At 43.8% G+C, this 25,172-nt stretch overlaps 1 protein-coding gene across 2 annotated transcripts in view; it reads right to left on the bottom strand.

Annotated features, from left to right (window-relative positions):
• The window catches only part of LOC308159416 (WD repeat-containing protein 26), a 29,163-nt gene extending 6,164 nt beyond the window's left edge, over nucleotides 1-22,999 (bottom strand). Inside the window, exons 1-8 of one of the 2 annotated variants that reach the window (XM_080533198.1) lie at nucleotides 22,328-22,999; nucleotides 20,245-20,344; nucleotides 17,414-17,470; nucleotides 15,672-15,808; nucleotides 8,751-8,848; nucleotides 8,451-8,607; nucleotides 6,655-6,793; nucleotides 5,577-5,717 (exon numbers count right to left, since the gene is read on the bottom strand). In XM_080533198.1, the coding sequence (XP_080389324.1) occupies nucleotides 5,577-5,717; nucleotides 6,655-6,793; nucleotides 8,451-8,607; nucleotides 8,751-8,848; nucleotides 15,672-15,808; nucleotides 17,414-17,470; nucleotides 20,245-20,344; nucleotides 22,328-22,638 (1,140 nt within the window). In that variant the 5' untranslated portion in view covers nucleotides 22,639-22,999. Of the gene's footprint in view, nucleotides 1-5,576; nucleotides 5,718-6,654; nucleotides 6,794-8,432; nucleotides 8,608-8,750; nucleotides 8,849-15,671; nucleotides 15,809-17,413; nucleotides 17,471-20,244; nucleotides 20,345-22,327 lie in introns of both variants that reach the window. The other variant, XM_080533197.1, reaches the window with a different exon arrangement.
• Between the last annotated feature and the right edge of the window lie 2,173 nt (nucleotides 23,000-25,172).

A 25,172-nucleotide genomic window follows, 5' to 3' on the forward strand; every position in this document is an offset into this window, starting at 1 on the left:
ATGATACAGAAAAAGTGCAGAAAAAAAACAATAATAATAATCTGCAGAAAAAGCTCGTTTTCTCTGTTTATTGGTCAAAATCAGGTGTTTTTGCTGAAACCACCCTATGTTCTACGGCCGATTTCTAAACACTCAAAGAGGCTAGAAACAAACTTTCTTTTTCTGATGAAAGAAGAGAGTCTAATATTTTGGTAGATATGTTCAATGTTTATGTAGTCCGAAAAGTCAATATTTGGTGGGTCTTCAAAGTTCAGCGAAAATGCCCCAAAAGTCTGGCAGTGTGGAGCTCTCCGCTCTGAACATGGCTGGCAGTCAAAGAGTTAATAATGGGGGGGGGGGGGGGGGGGGGCAGTCTCTGTGTACGTTCTCAGGGTGTGTTCTCACTAGAACATTTGCTTCACTTGAAACAGAGTTTAGGATAAAATCTGCTTTGCTCTGCGTCGTTTGGAGCTGTGAGAACGCGCATTCGTAACTGCCGCGCACAAGTAACTCCTGCGCACAAGTAACTTCCAAGCACAAGTAACTCCTGGAGCAAAGAACCAACGGATGCACTTGAAAAGGGTGGTTTCGCTCCGATTAGAAACTACGCATTGAGGCTGTCCATAGGAAAACAACAGCGCATGTGTGTTAATCTGGATAAGAGCGGGACGAACAGGCAATTTTACATTTTTCTGACCAATCAACTACCACGTCTGTTGCTTCGATTGCGTATGTTACTTTGTTTACATAAAGGGCTGTGAGAACGCAAATCAGAGAAATTATTTATGCAACAATGTTGCAAACCATCCACTTGCTCCAGGTCCTGATTCGGACTTTCATGTGAGAACATGACCTCAGTCTCTGTGTACGTTCCCAGACTCTGTGTACGTTCCCAGACTCTGTGTACGTTCCCAGACTCTGTGTACGTTCCCAGACTCTGTGTACGTTCCCAGACTCTGTGTACGTTCCCAGACTCTGTGTACGTTCCCAGACTCTGTGTACGTTCCCAGACTCTGTGTACGTTCCCAGACTCTGTGTACGTTCCCAGACTCTGTGTACGTTCCCAGACTCTGTGTACGTTCCCAGACTCTGTGTACGTTCCCAGACTCTGTGTACGTTCCCAGACTCTGTGTACGTTCCCAGACTCTGTGTACGTTCCCAGACTCTGTGTACGTTCCCAGACTCTGTGTACGTTCCCAGACTCTGTGTACGTTCCCAGACTCTGTGTACGTTCCCAGACTCTGTGTACGTTCCCAGACTCTGTGTACGTTCCCAGACTCTGTGTACGTTCTCAGACTCTGTGTACGTTCTCAGTCTCTGTGTACGTTCTCAGTCTCTGTGTACGTTCCCAGTCTCTGTGTACGTTCCCAGTCTCTGTGTACGTTCCCAGTCTCTGTGTACGTTCCCAGTCTCTGTGTACGTTCCTAGTCTCTGTGTACGTTCTCAGTCTCTGTGTACGTTCCCAGTCTCTGTGTACGTTCCCAGTCTCTGTGTACGTTTCCAGTCTCTGTGTACGTTCCCAGTCTCTGTGTACGTTCCCAGTCTCTGTGTACGTTCCCAGTCTCTGTGTACGTTCCTAGTCTCTGTGTACGTTCCTAGTCTCTGTGTACGTTCCCAGTCTCTGTGTACGTTCCCAGTCTCTGCTGGACCTTGCACCAAACATCCAACTACTCAGTATCAACATTACAGTTTCTTTCTTTTGCACAATGCACAATCACCTCTTTCTCAACTAATCAGTCTGTGTACGTGAATATAAAAGCAGGGGAAAACAGTAAAAAGAAATGGTAAAGAAAATACAATAAAAAAATTTTTTTTAAAAGGGCTAGTTGATAAAACATGTAAGGTGCAGGAGCTGACAAATGAGCAGTAGGCAGGTGCAGGTGAGCTAGTTGAAGGCTATATTGAAGAAGTGCGTTTTTAGCTTTCTTTAAAAAATATTTAGTGAGCTGGCTTCCCTGATATCTAAAGTAGGGATGCACGATATGCATTTTTTCCAACCGATACCGATGTTTACCCGCTTCTCGTGGCCGATAACCGATATGATAACCGATATGAGAACAGATATAATTTCACAGTTGATAACCTGTAGTTCATGCACACCTGAAGGTAAGACAGGCTATGTAGTGAGCAAAGATTGATGATTTAATATTCCATAGTGATCTCACTAAATCTAACTTACATCACTATTGTTAACACAACAAAGAGAACACTTCTGACTCTTCAAATGTTCATTTATTATTTCCTCTAACAAACAGAATCTGTTATAGACAGTGCACAATGCTTTTTTTAGCCAAGATCTGGCCTCCTTTTATGAAAACAAAAAAGGCTCACTAAGAGTAATTAGATGCGTTGTGCGACCCTCCCTCATCATTGTCCGAGTCTCTCTCATAGCGAGCAGCGGTAAAGCTGTCAATTCCCTTGTCACCCAGTACCGGGAAACCGATGTCTGGGCTATGTGGCACTAAGTCCGCCCAGCATGGTGTCGGTAAACCTGGAGACATGTCCGCGTTAGACTGTGATGGCAGCGTTTCGGCTGCCTTACACAGAAGCGGATCTTCTCCCGACAGGCTAGCCAATGCGACTTAGCCGTCAGCGGAGAAGTTTCTTGGGGAACACTGCACAGTGGATACACTCATCGGTAGAGATAACAGCGGCCTGGGCGAGGATTAATCCCAGACACACTGCACACTTAGAGTGAGTGTCCCAGCTAGCCATTGACTTGCTGCACGAGCAGGTCTTCCGGCTAGTCTCGGCTGTGCTAGGTCCGCTAGCCTCAACGTTAGCCATTGCTGGCTAGGGGTTGTAGGCTAGCTGCTAGCAGGCCTCGCTACTTCACCCGTTAGCTTGTCAGCTATCAAGGGAAAACAGAGGAGCCAGGGGAGGGATATTACTATCTACCCGCTACAAGATGTGTCGTTGTGTTGTAACTCGTAGACCTTTGCCCTCCTCTCCGAACTTTTGTCGAACATGTGTTGCAAATTGCAAACGCACTCAGAAACTTGCCACTTGCCTCAGAAACTCTGCAGAATGTCAGACACACCGGGGAAGCTCTCATGTTTCGCTCTCGTCTGTACGCAGGCGCAGCAGCATGAGCGCGGAAACCGGAAGCAGAAATATTTCCGGCTTCATATTATCGGCTCTATATCGGCATTTTATAAAACCGTTAAAAACCGATAAACATTAATTTCCCATTATCGGGCCGATAAATATCGGTGCCGATAATATTGTGCATCCCTAATCTAAAGGTAATGTGTTCCAAAGCTTTGGGGCATAGCAAAGGCTGCGCTTCCGATCTTCTTCTGACTGTTGCGAGGAACCTCTAATAAACCTGCGATAGATGATCTTAGTGTTCTTGAGGGTACATAGTTGACAAGGGAATTAGCAATGTACTTTGGCCCTCGCCCATTAAGGGCTTTGTATATAAGGAGGAGGACCTTAAAATCAACCCTACATGTTACTGGCAGCCAGTGCAGAGTAGCTAGGACCGGAGTAATGTGCTCTCTCCTCTTGGTTCTAGAGAGAAGTCGAGCTGCAGAGTTTTGAATGAGCTGAAGTCTTGCAGTAGTTTTTTTAGGAAGGCCAGTAAAAAGTGTGTTACAATAATCGAGTCGGCTTGAAACAAAGGCATGAATCAGTTTTTCTGCATCTTTTTGGTTTAGAAGTGGTCTTACTTTAGCAATGTTTCTAAGGTGAAAGAAGGATGTTTTCGTCACCTTGTTAATATGCAGGGGTGCAAACTGGCGATGGTCCAAAAAGGTGACACTTTTTTTTTGTCCGTAGATGGTTAGCTCTATCATTAACAGTCTAACAATGATGCAAGTAGCGATGGCCCTGAGCTTAACACCCGCATAATTAATGTAAGCAACCTGTTCTCAAAATAATTATGCGGGTTCCTGCAGGTTTCAACAAGTTACATTTAAGACCTTTATAAGACCACTTTTATTTATTTTTTTGATCTGATCCTGATGTTATAGAAGCAGAGTAGCAGCATGGTAGAAGCGAGGTAAAGGGGGACGCGAGACAGTCTCGGGCAGCGTTCGTAAATTCGCTCTGCGCACTGGGCTCAACGTCATAAAGGGACCAAGTAATTTGATTGGACAAGAGGCATTCCATGACTGCTGATCAGATTTCCAGAGCGAATTTACGAACGCAGCCTAGGGCAAACCACTCGCCGACTAGTTTTTTTCATAACACGAAACTTGAAGTTATAAAGTACCCACTCGATATAATAAACAACAGTTTAACGATCACTAAATACTTATAATGATCATCTAATTATGTGTAATTATGTGTTTCTAGCATGTCGATGTTCTATCAGGTAAATTCGCTAGAACTAACCTCCATACCCTGGTTCAGAAGAAGAAATCAGTCCTTCGTCACTTACATCGTCGTCATCGATGAAACTTTTAGGTGGATTGGTTACTAGATGGTCTTTGTGACATTTCACAATCACAAACATATATGTACAGAAACTCACTAAAGTATAAAACACCGCTAAAATACCGCTGTGAAAAAAAAAAATACCGGGGTGAACTACCGTAATAACCCTAAATGTAGAGTACAACTTCTGTGCTTTCAGAAACTGTTGGATTTTTTTTCAATTGCACATATAGTTCAAGAATTACGATAGTTTGAACGAACCCTGTAAAATCCTGTTGAGAAGTTATCGCAACATAGAAATAACTTTTTTTATTTTTTTATTTGAATACTTCCTATGTTTCTACTTCCATCTTAAGACCTTTTTAAGATATTGTATTTCAACTGCAGCAGAGTTTAGCAGACAGGAAGATGTTAGCTTGGGCATCATGTGACTTGGATGAGATGAGATGTCGACCCCCCCCCCCCCCCCAATTTATATATTTTTTTTTGCAGATCTGCATGATTCACGTAGGTCACCTATTTTGAGGTAAAAATTTCACCTAAAGGTGACAAGTTTGCACCACTGAATATGGGACTTGAAGCTTAGGTCTGAGTCGAAAATAACACCTAGACTTGTAACCTCAGGTTTAATCCATGATGTCAGTTTCCCCAGATTATTAAGTGAATGAAAGTGAAGTGAAGTGAATGAAACGGAGGAATCGGCGGAGGCAGCAGGATTTCGTCCCTCCTCTCCCGCCTATAGGACACGGAAGCCAACCGCTGAGCAGGCGGTCAGCCAGGAGCATGTGTAATATATCTGACTGGAGGGAGACTAACTAAGGTGGAATAGGTATGTCTGACTGGAGGGAGACTAACTAAGGTGGAATAGGTATGTCTGACTGGAGGGAGACTAACTAAGGTGGAATAGGTATGTCTGATTGGAGGGAGACTAACTAAGGTGGAATAGGTATGTCTGACTGGAGGGAGACTAACTAAGGTGGAATAGGTATGTCTGACTGGAGGGAGACTAACTAAGGTGGAATAGGTATGTCTGATTGGAGGGAGACTAACTAAGGTGGAATAGGTAAGTCTGACTGGAGGGAGACTAACTAAGGTGGAATAGGTAAGTCTGACTGGAGGTAGACTAACTAAGGTGGAATAGGTAAGTCTGACTGGAGGGAGACTAACTAAGGCCCACGTGGCCATCGTCGTCACGGGGGACGGTTGCTGTGGGTTACCTGGACGTTCCAGAGCCACAGCTCGGAGCAGTCGTCAGGTCCGCAGGCGATCAGGTAGGCGTCGTCGGGGCTCCAGGCCAGGTAGGACACGCCATATGCATGCCCCTCCAGGGTCCGCAGCAGCTTCAGCTGGTGGCTCTCCTGGGGGGGGGGGGGGGGGGAGAGGGGGTGAAAGAGAGAGGGGGAGGGGGGGGTGAAAGAGAGAGGGGGAAGGGGGGGTGAAAGAGAGAGGGGGGTGGTGAAAGACAGAGGGGGGGGTGAAAGAGAGAGGGGGGGAGGGGTTAAAGAGAGAGAGGGAGTGGTGAGAGAGAGAGGGAGGGGAGGGGTTAAAGAGAGAGAGGGGGGGGTTAAAGAGAGAGAGGGGGGGGGGTTAAAGAGAGAGAGGGGGGGGGTTAAAGAGAGAGGGGGGGTGAAAGAGAGAGAGAGAGAGAGAGAGAGAGAGGGAGGGAGAGAGAAGGGGCAGGGGGTAAGTGCATGTACTCCAAGGGCTAGTTTCATGGAAGATTAAGACTAATCCTAGACTAAGAAGCATCCTCACTGGAGATTTAATCCTGGACTAGGCTTAAGCCTTGTCTGTGAAACCGGCCGTAAGTATGTGTGTGTTGTAGGCCAACCGTGTGTTCACTACTAGGCTCAAAGCGAGCTAGCGGAAATCAGTCATTATTCACAGAAATCGGCGACAGAATAGTTACCAGCTCTTTGTTATGCAAATGATCGGCTATGTCTTGGCAACTACAAATCGAGGACAGGATTGGCTAACACAGTTTCTTGTATCTCCAACGTAACACCTACAAGTGGCGATTTTCGGCAATGTCAGGTGACAAAAGTGATTAATTTAATGCACGAGAACAGATAATGTAGGAATCCTCCTATGTGTATATTTGTTTGTGTGTGTGTGTGTGTAAAACAGCCATGTGCATCTTGTAGCGTATTTAGATTTCCCAGCATTTCCATTCCCCTGTGCTCCCATGCTCTACCACACATCAACACAGAGACAGACAGGGCCTTCGTTAGCAACAACCTAAAACACTGAAGTTTAAGTGTGTGTGTGCGTGTGCGTGTGTGCGTGTCCACTCACAGGGTCCACCTGCCAGATGATGACGGTGGTGTCTTTGGAGCCGGTGGCCAGCTTGGTGCCGTCGTTGGAGAACTTGCAGAACCACACCTCGTTGCAGTGCTCTGTCAGGATCTGCTGGGTGTAGCAGGGAAACTGCTTCCTGTGTGGGGGAGAGGGGAGAGGGGTGAGAGGTTAGGGGCGGGGGGTCAGCCAGGTCACAGAGAGGTCAGCCGGAGGTCACGGAACTCACTGGACAGACAGTGATGAGAGGAGGGGAAGCAACATAGGAGGAGGAGAAAGGAGGTGGAGGGAGAGCAGTAAAATAGGAGAGGAGGTGGAGCACCAACATAGGAGGAGGAGAGATGGGGAGGAGGGGAGGAGATGGAGCAGCATAGGAGGAGAGGAAAACAAGGGAAACAAAAGCATAGGTCAAAAATGAGGTATGGAACAAACAAGAGGAAGAGGGAATGATCATCTAGAAGAAGAAGAAGAAGAAGAAGAAGGAGGAGGAGGAGGAGGAGGAGGAGGAGGAGGAGGAGGAGGAGGAGGAGGAGGAGGAGGAGGAGAAGAAGAAGAAGAAGAAGAAGAAGAAGAAGAAGGAGGAGGAGGAGGAGGAGGAGGAGGAGGAAGAGGAGGAGAAGGAGGAAGAGGAGGAGAAGGAGAAGGAGAAGGAGAAGAAGAGAGGGCATGTTACAGGACCAGGAAGAGGAGATGAAGATGCTGTTTGAGTGAGTGAGAGTGACATGTTCTGTTGTCTAAAACACCCTCACAGTCCTGAAAACAGAAATCTCACCAAGACCAACCATAACATGTCAGAATAGACAATCAAACCCAAGCCTGTTTGGAACCCTGCAGCTATCGGTCACGTGGCACGCATCAATTGACACAACACTTTACTTTAGTAAATTACATCCGCAGAGAATTATTCCATTCCGGTGCAGGTTTTGTTAGTAATATTTGGTACTGTTGTTTTGAAAGTTTTCCATGTTAAGTATCAGTGATTATAGGCCTAACGTTTAGAAGGGACGGCGTGTGATCGGGGACAGAGACCAGTGCCTGCCGTTGCAAATGTAAAGTTTGGCTAAATGTTCAACCCCGACCTAACATTCAATATTGTTAAGGACTAAGACTAGGACCCCAGAACGTTGGGTGGGGGAAGGTGGGGAGGGTGATAAAGAGAAGGGGTGGGGAGGGATCATTATCTGAACATTTCATATTACTGTACTATTTTGTGATGATTCCTAAAATGCTAATAAAACATGTTAAATCATTAGACAAGACACTCTCCTGACAAAACACGAGTTTGGGTAATCAGGCTAGTGGTGGTCTAGTCTAGTGGATAGTGATTTGGACTTGTGATCGGAAGGTTGTGAGTTCAAATCCCACCTGAAACCACACCACTACTAGTGTGCCCTTGAGTAAGGCACTTAGCCCTCAGTTACTCCAGGGGGAATGTCCCTGTAATTCGTAATTGTAAATCGCTTTCGATTAAAAGCATCTGCTAAATGGCAAAATTATTATTAAAATTAATCCAACATTTTTTAGAGTGAAACGGAATCCGCGGAATAATGATTGTTGGCTGGTCGGATCTCCCGCGCATGCGTGCACGTTCCCTCTCGTTCGGTCTATAGGACACGGACACAACACACAGTCCAGCTAGGCGATTCGCCGGGGGACGCGTATAGAATTTGCGACCCGACCCGCCTTGACTCGGGGAGACTCGTATGGGTCAATCATGGGTCTGTTGTGGTGGTGTCGGGCTGCAGAGCTGCTGTTGTGGTGCGGACAGAAGGTGTCACCCTGAGTGTGTTGCTGACCGGCTGCAGACGTGGTCCAGGACCAGGGAGACAGAGTCCAGGCTGCTGTCCAGCTTGGTGTTGTGGTAGAGGCAGCGGTCCCTCTGCAGCTCCACCGCCTGCCTCAGCAGGGTCTGCAGCCTGCGAGGGGGCAGCATCACCGAGGGAGGCAGATACGCTGCGGGAGGGGGTGAGGAGGAGGAGGGAGGAGGAAAGTTAATAAGTTGTGGTAATTGTAATAGTTGAGATGAGACATACACTCTGAGTGGTAGCATGGAATGAGGAATGTTTATGAGGCTGTGTGTGTGTGTGTGTCCTCACTTTGTAGCTTGTCCAGCAGTCTGCAGCGGGAGGCGGTGCCCTTGCCCTCCCACTCTGCCTTGGCGCGCAGGTCGTCTGCATGGCTGCACATCAAGTACCTACAGACAGGGGCAAACACATGACACACATCAACACGCTATAACACACGACATGCATCAACACGCTATAACACACGACACGCATCAACACGCTATAACACACGACACACATCAACACGCTATAACACACGACACACATCAACACGCTGTAACACACGACATACATCAACACGCTATAACACACGACACGCATCAACACGCAATAACACACGACACACATCAACACGCTGTAACACACGACACGCATCAACACGCAATAACACACGACACACATCAACACGCTGTAACACACGACACACATCAACACGCTATAACACATGACACACATCAACACGCTATAACACACGACACACATCAACACGCTGTAACACACTACACGCATCAACACGCTATAACACACATCAACACGCTGTAACACACGACACACATCAACACGCTGTAACACACGACACACATCAACACGCTGTAACACACGACACGCATCAACACGCTATAACACACATCAACACGCTGTAACACACGACACACATCAACACGCTGTAACACACGACACACATCAACACACTACATGCTACAAGACACTACATGCTATAACACACAACAGGCATCAACACGCTATAACACACAACACACATCCACATGCTATTAAACGTGTATATCACATATATATGTGTATATATCACATGTAATCACATGTAATCAGAGTGTATATCACATGTAATCAGAGTGTATATCACATGTAATCTAGGGATGGACGGTTTTTCGGTTAAACCGAAAACCGGGGTTTCTAAAATTAGAAACGTTTTTTTATCAAAACCGTCTGAAACCGGATTTTTTTTTATTTTTAGAAGAATAAAATAGAATAAGAATAAAACTGGAACATGTCACATATTTGTCGTGTGTGAAAATAAAAATGATACAGTCTGAATCTGCCGCACAATGAGTGAGAGGTTTGGTCAGTTGTGAAGAATAACTGAGGATTAATATCTAATTGGGATTATATTTAAGGGTAACGAATCACTCTATGGGAAAGATAGTTGCCTTCAGTTATTGGTAGATAGGAAAGGTTTTTTACAATTACTCGCTTACATTTAATAAGATCATTTTCGCTGCTCTCTGTAAAGCGCATTGGGTCACTTTTGTGAGAAATGCGCTATAGAAATAAAATGTGATTTGATTTGATATCAATCAATCAAACTTTATTTATGTTCTATAGCACACATCATGCATTGAATGTAACTCCAAGTGCAGTATTTACTAAACCACAATATAATAAAACAAGAGCTATACGGATCAAGAGTGTACTTTGTGCACAGCGCCACTGTGTGTCACAAGTTCACCTTCAGAGCGGGTGTTCAGCGCAGCAGGCAAAATTGTAAGTCCGTTCCGAGCGCAGCTGAATCCTGAAAAGGTGAACATGCTCGTGTTTCTTGCGAAGAACCTCGATTAACGGACTATTTAATAGCCTTTAATAGCTTTTATGCTCATTTTTTGTTACTGCCAGTTTTTGTTATTTAGTTATTAGCCATAGGTTGTGAATTAGAATTAGAATGAATGTGATCAGTGATATCTTTGCACAATTGTTTTACCTGCTTGCACTCAATTTGCACTCGTTTGTATTTATATTTATAGATGTTTTTGTTTACGTTTTCTATTCTATTGTATATTCTATGTTGTTCAAAGAATAAAACTGGAACATGTCACATGTTTGTCGTGTGTGAAAATAACAATGATACAGTCTGAATCTGCCGCGCAATGAGTGAGAGGTTTGGTCAGTTGTGAAGAATAACTGAGGATTAATATCTAATTGGGATTATATTTAAGGGTAACGAATCACTCTATGGGAAAGATAGTTGCCTTCAGTTATTGGTAGATAGGAAAGTTTTTTTTACAATTACTCGCTTACATTTAATAAGATCATTTTCGCTGCTCTCTGTAAAGCGCATTGGGTCACTTTTGTGAGAAATGCGCTATAGAAATAAAATGTGATTCGATTTGATATCAATCAATCAAACTTTATTTATGTTCTATAGCACAAATCATGCATTGAATGTAACTCCAAGTGCAGTATTTACTAAACCACAATATAATAAAACAAGAGCTATACGGATCAAGAGTGTTTGTGCACAGCGCCACTGTGTGTGAAGGCGCTACTGAAAGTGATGACAGAACGCATGTCTCAGAAGATACGCGGTCACTTAGTGACGCAAAGGTAGTTCTGTATTTATCTCTATCTGTATTAGTACATTTATTTTGAAAGCTCTATTTTGACAGCTCTACCATGGGCACTTTTATTTTGATGGGGCATTCTTTGTTGATTGACTTACGACAGTTCAGGACGAGTCAGTCTCGCGGCATGTGGTTTTTATGAAAAGCTTTAAGTATGTTCACTGCATAATTCTAAGTCTAATATTTCAGTGATTATTGAGCAGTATTCAAATATTTAAATACATTGAGCAGCAGCTGAAACTTTGTCTAAGAACCAAGATATTGAGAAAGCAGTTCATTCAATGAAGACGCTGTTCCAAGAGATGATCTTCCGTGCAGGCGTGCACCCTGGATCAGCGGAGCTGGTGTGTTAAGTGTTCATGTGTTTTCATGTATGGTGTAGCTTACAAAAGTCTGCCTTTCCACTTATATTTGTGAAACTAAGTAGCCTAAATGTGTTGCGACTGTGCTTACGGTGTTTTAATGGTGTTCGACACGAGTGTATTGTAGCAGTAGGGCTCAATAATTTGAAATTGGCGCCTTTTTTTTTTTTTTAACCTTTTCGGTTAACCGGAAAACCGCGGTTTTAGTCTTTGACGGTTTTTCGGTTTCAATAATTGGAAACCGTCCATCCCTAATGTAATCACATGTAATCAGAGTGTATGTAATCAGAGTGTATATCACATGTAATCAGAGCGTATATCACATGTAATCAGAGTCCTCAGAATACTTTGGCCTGTTTTACAACCCAAAGCCACAGCTGGAACTAGAACAATCTGGTTCATGTGTGTGAGACAACACGCAAATGTTTTTGTGTGAATTGTCCCTTTACCATACCCGTTGAGTATGAGGATGCAGTGTGTTGAGTATTCAAATAATTGATTGGACGATATACTGGCATACAGGCTACATCTTGAGTGTGTAGTTGTGGTCTGTGATCGATTAACTGATCGATTGGTTGTAGAACTGATATTAGCTGCCTGTTTTGTATTGATCCAAACCATTGATGAGATAATAAGATCAAATGTGATGGATGGATATAGATAAGATGGATGTTTAGATAGTTGATAGATAGGCTAGATAAGATAGATCTATCTTCAGGCTACATCTTAATTGTCCCTCCTAAAGACCTCCTCATCCCCACTTCCCCCCTATACAGTTCATCTACCATGAATTAAAAGAAAAAGCATTGTAACTGCCAATGGCCCCTGGTCATAACATAAGCCCCTTTCACACATACAAGCCTTCCCAGTAGATTCCATGCAATTTCCAGGGTCGTCTGAACACGACTGACCAGGGAAATCCTCCCGGGCAATTACCCTGGTCGAGACCATGTATAATTCCATGCAATTTACTGGGTCGCTGTATGTCTGAACGGAAGCCTGAACATTGCCTAGTCTCCTTTCACAGCTGTCCTGCATCGTGGAACCAGCAGGGCAGAGCGCATAAGAACTGCCCCAGACTCTGAATATCGCTACTGCTAAATATAATTCCACAACTGGACACTACTTAATTTCCAATCATAGTGGAGGTATGATATATGGCAGATATATTATATATATATATATATATATATATATATATATATATATATATATATATATATATATGTTACGGTACATGTGGGAATACGGTACATGTGGGAAAACTAGGGTTAGGGTTAGGTGCTAGGGTTCTAGGGTTAAGGTTAGGGTTAGACATGCCAGCATGTACCAAGTCACCCTAGCACCTAACCCTAACCCTAGTTTTCCCACATGTACCGTATTCCCATATATGGTATATGGCAGTCTCATCGGCTCCACGGTTCTTTGGTGGAAAGGCATTTTTAACGAACTCCCAGCAGAGTCAAAACACGAACATCTGCGCTCACTACCTTTTCCAGTTGGACATAAACTTAACTATTTCAATGCTGCTATTGTTTGCGAAGTTACAAGATCCTTACATCCCACTATCTAATGTAGCCTATGGAGACGTTAGTTGATCCCAAAGTCTGTTCAAACCCAGGCAGAGAGACCAGCAGGACTACATCTTCTATAATTCTGAATAAAAACTGAATAGTACTTTGTTTCCAATTATAGCTAGCTAGATTACTTACTTAGCTAGCTAGCTTACTTATCAAATGTACATTTTATGACATAGCACACACACCGTCTCCACTCAGCTATTCTGCATCGCACAGTCAGAGAGCCCGCAACGCAGAGCGAAATGTCTAATTGAGTTACCGTATTTTCCGCACTATAAGGCGCACTTAAAAGCCTTTAATTTTCAAAAAAAACGACAGTGCGCCTTATAACCCGGAGCGCCTTATATATGGATCAATTGGTTAATTTGTTGATCCATACTGGTTGTACACGGCGCTCAAGGCGCTCTGTCAAAATGTTTCAGTACGACTGGTAAACTACAAAGCCGCACCGCTTGCAGCATTACGGTAATCAGTAAACACCGGTATACTGTGCTTACTCACAGTCCCACACCACAAGACCCCAAGTAAAGAAGACTAAACAGAGTTTCCGAGGGAACAAAGTGAGATTCTTGGTGCTTTCAACTTGAAGTTTTAAAGTACCCACTCAATATAATAAACAACAGTTTAACGATCACTAAACACTTATCATTTGTGTATTGGATTCATTATTCTCGTTTGCCGGAGGCTACCGGTAAGGGAGGGTTGACTTGTAAACATAGTTTCGTTTTAGCTCGTGTTCAAAAGCAAGAACTGTGTGTTCATCTAGTTATGTGTAGTTATGTGTTTTTAGCATGTCGATGTTCTCCCAGTATGTTGTCATGTTATTAAAATACAGTTTAGACCTTCGTAGCGATGTGTTTTGTTAGCTGTTAGCCGCTAGCAGCGTTTGTTGTGGTTTGGTCAGAGTCACTTTTCTCCCATTCAGTGTTTGAGGTGAACCAACATTCAAATACGCCTGTCGTGTTCAATCTTTCTCTGATTTGAATGTATGACACATCATTTGAAAGCTTACAATCTGTAGTTTAAGCATGTGTAAAAACTGAAAAAGTACGTTGCACATTTCACCAGGAGCTGTCACATATTGGTTGTTGGTTATAATTGTATAGCCTATTGGTTGTTTTCTGGTGTTGTTTTGCTCTGTTTGTAGTCTACTTGATGTATTTTTATCAGCTGTTAAATCACCACAGCGGTTAATCCACTAATAGAGATAATAGCAGATTGAAAATGCTTGTAGCTAACTACTCTATATCTCGTGGTTGCAGCTATTGCGAATTGCTATTCACGCGAGTCAGCTGTGAATCACCGCAGGTCCTTGACGCTTGTTGCAAAAATGGATGACGAACGGCTGATACTTGAGGTGGAAAAATATATATTTTTGACAGTGGAGCAGGTAGAACGTTGACGGTGACAACGCTCAGGTGGAGCTTGGACAACGGGAAGTTGACACAACACCGATGGAGAGGTGACGCAACGCAGTAGGTGGAGCTTGGGCGTAACGCAACCCCAGTCAAACGTTTGACTGCAGTATCTATTCTATGCGCCTTATAATCCGGTGCGCCTTATAATCCGGTGCGCCCTGTATATGAAAACAGTTCTAAAATAGGCCATTCATTGAAGGTGCGCCTTATAATCCGGTGCGCCTTATAGTGCGGAAAATACGGTAACTCTTATTATGCTTATCACCAAGTTCTCCCATACTGTGCTTTTGGACTAGTATAGTATGTGTATATCAACGGTAATCAAGTGCTTTAGTTGGCGATCAAACTTGGTGACGGTAAGCATAACACGAGTTGACTCGCTGGAACGAGACAGGCGAGTGAGACTGCCAAATACAAATATATATATATATATATATCTGCCATATCATACCTCCGTTTTATATGTATTCATCATCATTCAATATAAAATGGAGGTATGATATATGGCATATATATATATATATATGGTATATGGCAGTCTCACGCACCCGTCTCGTTGCATCCAGTTGAATGCATGATTCAATAAGCCCGGGGCAGCCAATATAATTCCACAACTGGATAGTATGTAATTTCCAATCATAGTTAGCTAGATTACTTACTTAGCTAGCTTACTTTTACTTATCAAATGTAAATTGTGATATAGACGTAATGCACACACCGTCTCCTCTCAGCTGTCCTGCATCATGCATGCAGTCAACAGGGAGAGCCCGCAGTGCAGAGCGCATAGCAATATGTCTAATTGTTATTCTGTAAAAAAAATATGATGATTGCTTGACTAGGTGTTACAATCCCTGAAGATTGTAGACGGAGGTGTGATATATGGCATATATATATATATATATATATGGTATAAGGCAGTCTCACACGTCTGTCTCGGTCCAGTTCTGCATCGAGTTGAATGCGTGATTCAAGTAGATTGCGCAACCAGTCAATGCCAACATTTGTGAAAGGGGCCAACACGGTAATTGTCAGGCATTTCGTTCAAGTATCAATGGTGAAAATGCCCGGTTGACACAGCTTGGGATTCCATGGAAATTACAGGGAACTATGTATGAAAGATAGATAGATAGACAGACAGACAGACAGATAGACAGATAGACGGATAGACAGATAGACAGATAGATATGACAGATAGACAGACAGACAAGTATATGATAGATAGATGGATACCCACCCGCTGAGTACGTGGATGCGGTCTGTGTTGTACTTGAGCGGGGTGAGCTCTCCCCTAAGCACCTGCAGCGCCTCCAGAACCTTCCCATCCTCCAGGTACTCCAGATACTTCTGCTGCAGGAGCAGGAACTTCATACGCTGCAGGGAGAGGATGGAGGGATGAAGAGAGAGAGAGAGGGGGGGGGGGGGGGGGTGAGAAGCAGAGAGAAAGGGGGAGACAGATGAGGTCATGGGGGCGGTGGCAAAAGTCACCTGTCATCTTTGTCACGTTCCTGGTTCTTGCTTCCTTAATAAATGTCCCGCCCCCCCCCCAAAAAAAAAAAAGAGGAGCGGAACTCCCTCCTATCTGCTCCAAAATCATTGGAGTGCCTGCCTCCCCTTTGGAACCAGATAGGACAGCATAGCTTTGAGTGACAGGAAGCATTGCCGTGGTTACAGGGAGTGTGTTGTCGTTGGGGTCATGTGGTGGGCGTCGGCCTAGCCCTAGAGACTGGGCCCTGCCAGCTGTGACTGACCACTTCCCCCAGACGGTGCTGTGGCACGGTTCACACCCCACCGCAGAGGAGAGGCGCTTACCAGGCGCTGGTATTTGTGGCAGTCTGCCTTATCTCCAGGCTGCAGTGGCGGCCACAGCCCAAAGGACAAGTTAACACACACACACACACACACATATTTTCCCCTCTTATTTATAACTATGATTCTGGAATGAGTAAACTCCAACCATTACCATGGCAGCGACCATGTAAACATCAAGGCTCATTAAACTCACAGGCAACATAAAGGCTATGTGTTCTGGGTTTCAATAGTACAGGCCTATGTCGGTTTAAAAAAAAACATTATTTGTGATGACAAAACCTACATGTACAGTACACCACCACCATTAACGTGTAAAGCCATAGGCAGTTGACTAGCCCACAGGAGACCATTTTGAGAAGGATCCTATCGTGTCCATTAATAAGCTAGCCGAGGCTAATTAGCCTAATTTAGTGCTCATCAGGTGACTTCTGTATGTGGTGGACCCGTGGGGGCTTCATGTACAATCTTAGAGGAACAGTTTCAATGGTGAAATATGAGCTCCATTTTAGGGCACCCCATTGAAAAGTTATATCAATATGCTATATATCGAAAACAGCTTACATGTCAAACACTCAGATACACTTGATTCCTAGTCCTACTTTCATGGGCCCAATATAATGATTACAAGTGAACACACGGTACCGCTAATAGTTGTAGCAGAGGCTAAAAGTGATTGATGGACATTTCATGATAATAGACTAGGAGGCATATGATCAAACATACTGGACATTACATATGGAGAGTTTCATTCAACCCATCTGCAGAACTTTTGGCTGTTAACTTACATCACTCAATCAATGTTTACAAAAATGCAATAATTATTGATTACAACTTCAAGAATATGACAGATTTCATATAACATAACATATCTATTGTCCTTTCAAATGTGTCACAAAGGGATTATGTCATGACACAGCAATCATTTTATAAGAAGTACATAATAGGAAAGTGGTGGATAGAGCGTTTTGCAACAAAACTCTTCATACAGTTCATGTAGACTCTCCCAACCAAGGCATTCTGGATCATAAAGGCTTCAACAGACAGACCCTATCCGCATCACAAAGGGGGGCATTCTAGTCTAGAACACAGAGTCTAACAGAACCGTTCTAGAACCCGCCGTGCCCTTTCCACTGTTTTCCCCTCATTCAGGTCAGGTTTTAGGCTTACCACAATAGAGTTGGGAGAATGCATCAGTGCTCTCAGCTCGTTCAGGTCATTCTCAGCCTGGACCAAAACAAAGAGAGGGAGGGGAGGGGAGGGAGAGAGAGGGAGGGGAGGGAGAGAGAGAGAAACAAAGAGAGGGAGGGGAGGGAGAGAGAGAGAAACAGTCAGGGTCAGCACTTTCCCCCCCAAAAAAGTCAAATCAAAACACATCACCACGACATGGCACCAGTGGCCGTGCTCTTCTCCAAGTCTGGAGGACGTCAATACTGAGATTGTTGCGCAACACCAACTACCTTGTAGCTACAATTTAGACTTCAGTTTCATCACGTCTGTAAGTGGACTGCATGAGTACACTTTTTATACAACACATTTTATTTTTATTTTTTCACATTTAGGCCTTTAGGCGCTGGGCTATTGGGAAGGGAGTATTCTGTGGAACAGCACGTTCAGCCAACTGAGCTCGTTGTATGATCAAATTAGACTAACAACGCTTAAAGACTTACTATGAGCTCATGTCGCCTTTTCATTGCTGTGCCCCCCAATCGAGCAGTAACCCAAGAAGGTTCACTGCCAACAATGTGTTTTTAATGAGCGAGTGCAATATCGCAGGGTCATCGCAGGGTCATCATCCCATGCTAGTCTTTGGCTGTGTTCGGAATGGCATACTAGCATACTACTCATACTATATATGACGTATATTTGAGTATGCGAGAGCTTTCACACTGAACAGTATGCGATATTTGAGTATGCGAGAAATTTAGTATGTATACTATATTTTCGGAATTATTTAAGTACGATATGACTGGACACTACTGGCGTACTGAATCCCCAAAATGCATTGCGCTTCCAGGGTTGCCAGATAGGGCGGGTTACCGCCGAATGGGATGGATTTAGAGGTTATAGACAGGTTAGGCTGTAAATTGTCAATCCCATCTGGCAACCCTGTGTGCGTCTCTTCAGCCTCGTCAAACTGTGTCATACAAACTCGTCATACAGCTGTTGTTTACATTGTCCGATAGCCTGTGGACCGAAAGCTTGCTATAAACATCAAACAGATGAGTGTGCAGATGCTGCTGTTTTGCACTATATTTGATACTCTTCAGCTGCAGCACCCCAGCTTAGTCTAATCACGGATGAGCGGTGGTATTTTCACTATATTGGGAATTAACATGGTGAAATGCATTCTTAGACATGTCTGCGTCGTCATGATTACAAAGATGCCACTTGAAATGCATGAAGTCCAAGTTTATTCGTGTCCTACACACACGTTCGCCTAGTATTTGACTGCCTGTAGCCCAATCACGAATGGTCCCAGTATTGTAGCTTCAGACGGACAAGTTGGTTGTTATTGTGCTTGCTGCAGCAAGCCCACGATATGTTATTGCTCATATATATTCATATGAATCCTGTTCTTTTACCAACTGCTAAGACAACAATATAATAAGCTAGTTACTTGAGCTAGCTAAAGATATTGGCCCCCCAAATCATTTTACAACTTGTTGTAATTATGTTACGATGTTTCTGTCGAACTGTGAAGGTATGTAAGCAACGCAGGGTTCGTTTGTAAATTCGCTCAGAGCGCCGGAGCGCACACTGGGTTCAACGTCATAAAGGGACCAGGTAATTTGATTGGACAAGAGGCATTCCATGAGTGCTGATCAGAATTCCAGGGCAAATTTACGAACGCAGCCGTAATGTAGCTAGCAAACAGAAGACGGAAAAAAAACTCACATCAGATATATAAACGGGTTATTTTGATAAACTGGACACATTTTGGGAATATATGTGGTTACTTTCTTGCCTGAAAACATATTAAAACTTTAAAATTACAACTTTTAGCCAATGGATGTTTAAAATTGAGGTTTAAATTCCCCGCCCCTGGCCGGTGCGAAATGCATTCTGGGAGGCAGTATGCATACTGCAGTGTAAACGGTCGGCTGGTTTTGGCATACTTATTATGAATTTAGTAGGCAGTATGCAGTATATACTCATTGAGTATGCTAGTATGCAGTATGCTAGTATACCATTTCAAACGCAGCCTCTCTCTGCACCTCTAGGGTGATTAAATCACACTTGCAATGGAAAATCTCCAGTGAGGATGCTTTTTAGTCTAGGATTAGTCTTAGTCTGCGTCCATGAAACCAGCTCTTATAATGTTCCCAGAGATGGATTTACAATGGTTTTACATTAGGTGCCTATTGGCTGAAATGTGATTTCCCCATCATCATCATCACCCATATGGGCAAGAAGTAACCAAAACAAGCCACCTACAATTCCTCTAGACATTTAGGTGAGCCTAATGTTGACTGTTTGTATAGTGCTATGGAAAAAGAACATGTTTTAAAATAGCTTTCCTTCACAGGTATGAACCATTCTTCTTATCCCACTCCATCCTAGCGCTCTGTCTCACAAGAGGTGTCACGGAGGTGGCCTGGGCTGGTCCAGTGGTCTAGCACCACGGTCTACAGTGCACACATAATGCCCATGTCAGCATGGTTTCGAATGCCCTGTTGACATGCCCTCTCTTCCTTCTTCTCCTTACTTTCCTGTCTGTCTTCACTGTATCTGTCCATTAAAATGAAAAATATGAGTGGGACTGCCACACTCAGAAAAAAATACTTAAAAAAATGTAAAAGGTGTCATGGAGGCTGTGTCCCTACGGCCCCGACAGACAGACACAGGTCACAGAGGAGCACTCTCTAATCCTCTGCGCTTGGACCAGATCCTTTGGATAGGTGCATATAAGGCTACGTCTGATTGGGCAACATGGACCTATTGCTCAGCCACGTGCAGGAAGGCAGCGGCAGGCGTAACCATGGTAACCTCGGACCCACCTTGTCCCACTCCCCCTCCATGACGTGGTTGCGGAATTTCGTGGCTGAGGGATGTTCCAGTCTGCAGCCTGACTCCTGCATCAGCAGGTCCACTGTCTGACTGCAGAGAGAGAGAGAGAGAGAGAGAGAGAGAGAGAGAGAGAGAGAGAGAAAGAAAGAGAGAAAGAGAGGGTTGGAGGGGAGGTGTCACCTTAATGTTATAGCATCAACATAAACCAACAACATGGCATGAAACATGCAGTGAAACTGACATCTTGGCTGAGGCTGTCAGCTGAGATAGACAGATGAATAAAACATTAGCAACAGGTTCATAGCAACATTGGCTTCACACTAGTCAAATAACTGCCACGCCGTATGTAGAAATGTGCAGACTGAGCCAGGTACATAAAAGAGAGAGGAGGAGGGAGAGGGATATGGCCCAACATCATCTGCAGGCTATAATCTCCAACAACAAGAGATGTGGACAGGCATGCATCATCATGTTGCCCCCCACCCCCCAGGACCTGGCATCTGTCAATAAGACCTTTGTTAAAATTCAACATGATGACATCATCTTCAGGTATCAAAAGAGTGGCGCAGGCGAGTGTTATCACCAGGCTGAGTCCCAACGCCGTTTTCGCTTGCATTTCCACATCTGAAACGTAGGGGCGTCAGTCCAGTTCGAGGCAATGCCAAGTATTTCCCCTCTCCACATAAACACACAAGACAGGGATTTCTCAACAACCCCAAGGAATGGCAGTTTCACTGACACACGGCTAGTTGCAGTAGCAGTAGCTACTCTTGAGTCTGTTGGGACTGCATTACAGTCGTTTACAGTGACAGGGGGCCTTATTTAGCCGTGGATGGCTCAGAATACAGTTCATGCGGAGCTCCGATGCGTTCAGCAGGCGCTGTCTATAATTAGATTCAACCAACGTTTCTAATCTAAAACAGCTGGTTAGACACGCATTCCAGAGCCGCCATGAAACCATGCACCAGCCAGGGAAGCAGTTCCTGCTTGTCCACAAGCGACGATTACCTCCAATAAGTCAAGAAAACCGTGTAAAATAGCGTCCTGGAAATGTCTAAATCACTCACTATGATGGCGATGTGTTCTTACCTGTGACACGTACAATGTTTACATTGCAGGCACAGTTTGATAGCTGTAGCCTAGGAAAGATGGCATACTAGTAATAATAACAACAACGTGGTAAAACAATAATAGCACAGTAACATTATTGTAGTATGTTAAAGGGACGTCTTTGTAGATAATGCGTTGCTGCTGTTGTTGTTGTTATTCAACAGCTCAAAGGTTTCACAAAAATAAACACTCGAGTGGATACAAAATGACCCAGTCACTTCTCCCTTCTTTGGCAATTATGTGACTGTTATATCGACGACGTTAATAAGCGCTTAATGTCATTATAATAGCCGAGCCTTCAAAATGTGCAAACGACGAAAACACATCGACGCTGTCAAACAGGGTATTGTTGTTCTACCTCCGCACTTCTGCGCAATCTTCTACAAAGCAGGCCATTTCATGTTAGACCAACACAACTATTATAAAGAGTGCCACTGTATATCAAAATAAGGCACATTCTCTCTTATTCCATCTCAAATTACTGGGTTTTGCGATTTATGTGATTTGTAACCACCAGTCGTAATGGATTTTGCAGCATCTTTCACTGGATTATAAACGGTGATGTAATGCGATTTCAATCCGTGTAAAAAAAAATCTATAGAACCAACACACACACACGGTTCCAACTGTTCACTAATATACTTCTTCCTGTGTGAGGCCAGGTTTGTTAACTGAATTGGGAACTGTCTTTGGGTTTAAAATGGTAGTAGTGTCAGTATCACCCTCACCAAGGCAGGCTAGTGCTATCTAGCTACCACTCTGTATTGTGCAAGATGGACCCCTTCTTCTCCCAACTAGCAGGCTAACTACCCCCTCCCCCATGTTTGTCTGTCAAACGCAGAGAAGCGTTTTCATAAACTGTCACCACGCAGTTTCGATCAAAACACTCGCAAATATATGATATTTTATGTGCTTGGATGTTTTAGGTGCTTTTCCTTCGAATGACACACTCTATAAACTTACTTTAGCCCTAACCCATGGAGGTGTTGTCCTATTAATCGGATGACATCTTCCTCTGATTGCGAAAGACGTTTCTTCTTTTTCATGGAGCCGACCTCCGAGCCCGAGCCCGAGGCAGTAGACACGGTGGAGGTCCCAGAGCCCGGTCCCGTCGATGCCCCGTTATTGTTACCGACGCTATTGCCATTGTTTGTGCTGGACAGAAGCCCGTTGGAGTGCGTCCCCCCAGCCGAGGATGACTCCCCGTTTTGTGCGCTGTTCAGGCATGAGAGGTCCGACGACTCCTGTCCCTGTCCTGCCCCGTTTGCCTGCATGTTGACGCCGAGGTTGTTGACAATGCTTCGGTTAAAGTGAATGGCAGAGGTGGCTTGTGAATGTGGAGAAGAAGTAGCAAGTCCAAAAACAACTCCAGAAAGGCCCGCTGCAACAGTTGAAGCCCCGGGCTCTCCTGCTCCCTCCGCCGCCGAGGCTCGGTGTTTCTTCCGCGGGGGCGGCGACGCTCCGCCGGTGTCCGAGTCGGAGGAGGAGGAAGCGGAGGCCAGAGTTTCCTCACCGAGAGCGGCCGTGGTTAGAAGCCGGCGAGGCCCTGGTGGGAACGGAGGTTTCAGCTCCCGGGATTCAGACCTCGTAACCCGGCTGAGGACGCGCTGACTCTGTGGAAGCCCCGTCAGTCGCTCCGTGTTGTTGTTGCTCTCCAAACAGCTGCAGCCTAATGGAGGCCAGGCACACTGACGTCACCGGACATTCCTATACTACCCCGCTTCCGGGTAGAATTATATAATCCATAGGTGGCGCATGAGCACCAATTTTGCATATTGATTACAAAGATGTTATGAGACCAACAATAAAAATGATACAAAAATGCTGAACTCAAATTGCCACAGCGACATGCAATACCGGGAACCAATATGTCAATCCATAGTTTCTTGTTGGATTAATCACTGAGCAAGAACAAGAAACGGGTGGATACATCACCTGTCATAACCTGCTGTGACCAATGCATCTTGTCATCCATCAACACGTTTTGTGATCTATAGAGAAATAATGTGTCACACTGGCTAAAAGTCCCAAGCATAGTAGACAACTGTTGAAGGGTATGTTATGAACTGTGATGAAATGCATAAAGGTGCTGTAACTGATCTGTATAATGCTGTATTTGTCCACGGTATTACTTTTATTTTGACAGCTCTATATTTTAACAGCTCTACCATGGGTACTTTTATTTTGATAGTAAACAAATTTATTTTGTTATTGGAATTCAGGGAATTCAAAAGCGACAGTTACAAACGACAATTCCAGATGAGTCAGTGTCACATTGATTAATGAGAAGGAAGATATGTAATATTTGTGTAAATCTTGTAAATCTTGTAAGTATGTTCACTGCAGATTATAAGTAAATGATTTCAGTGATTATTTAGCATATTTTGATCCTTTGAGCAGCAGTTCAAGAGCAGAGCAGGGTAGTGGTGGTCTAGTCTAGTGGATAGTGAGTTGGACTTGGGATCGGAAGGTTGTGAGTTCAAATCCCGCCTGAAGCCACACCACTACTACTTGGGTAAGGCACTTAGCCCTCAGTTACTCCAGGGGGAATGTCCCTGTAATTCGTAATTGTAAGTCGCTTTGGATAAAAGCGTCTGCAAAATTAAATTAAATTAAATTAAAATTCAATAAATATGCTGTACCAACATGTTATTCTTCGTTTTTCATTTTCCTAGCACCCTCGATAAGTGGAGTGAGGTATGTGAAGTGATGTAAATGTATTTACGTGTTTAATGTATTTAAGTGTTTAATGTATTTATGTGTTTAATGTATTTATGTGTTTCATGTAATTTATGTGTTCCATGTATTTGTTATGTACGGTGTAACCTAAAGCGTGCCTTTCCATGTATAATAATGAAGTAGCGTAATTGTATTGTTGTATTGCTTCTTTGTAGTTTTCACGGTGTTCGACAGTCTATTGGTTCTACGTGGGAAAGATACAACAAGAAAAGCATCCGTCAGAGACTCTCCAAGTTCGTTTTTAGGAACATATCGAGGGCAGCTACAGGTGCATTATGTTATAGTGAGTTATATAAGTTGTAACTGCTCAGGTCTTATGCATTAGGTCTACATAACTTCTGAAACCTCGGTGACCTATTCATGGATATGGCACAAATCTCTCAAATTAAATACTTTTACTCTTTCATAATGCATGTGTGCAAGAGACAATTTGCACTGACTCTCTACACATTGTCTTTACACACACACATTGTATTGCTAACTTTATCTTACACTTACATCTGCCTTATTTACAAGTTATTATGTTACTTGTATTTGTACTTAAATTTGTACTAAATTAAGCATTTCATTTCCATCCACTGTACTCTGTGTGTATGATTCATTAACACACTTTGATTTGATTTGATTTGATTTGAAGGTTTGCAATGAAGCAAAAGGATTGCAAGGATTAGAGTTGTCTACCTGACAGATTTGTGCTGCCCACCATAGGCCTTTAGATGTTGTGTTATCATGAACAAGTAATAAGTAGACGCTATACTGCAATCTCTGTTGACAGACTTGAGTCCATAGCAGTCGATATCTAATTCAGCTGTTGACAGTGTCATTGCTATGCTCATTATGTCTTTGTTATATATTCTTGTATTGAGTGGATGGGGTCAGATTTATTTTACCTACAACTGGGATATTGTAGGTCCTTTTGTATTTATTTACTGGCATACTTTGCCACAGATGTAGGATGGGAAGCAGAATCCATATCAAGAGCAACACTGGCACCCAGAGGCTAGAAGAGGTACTGCAACTACATGTAACGTGTTATGTGTAAATAGAGATTTATTGGAAATCGATTGGA

The sequence above is a fragment of the Nansenia antarctica genome, assembly GCF_963989245.1.
Source record: "Nansenia antarctica genome assembly, chromosome: 6".
Taxonomy (NCBI): Eukaryota; Metazoa; Chordata; class Actinopteri; order Argentiniformes; family Microstomatidae; genus Nansenia; species Nansenia antarctica.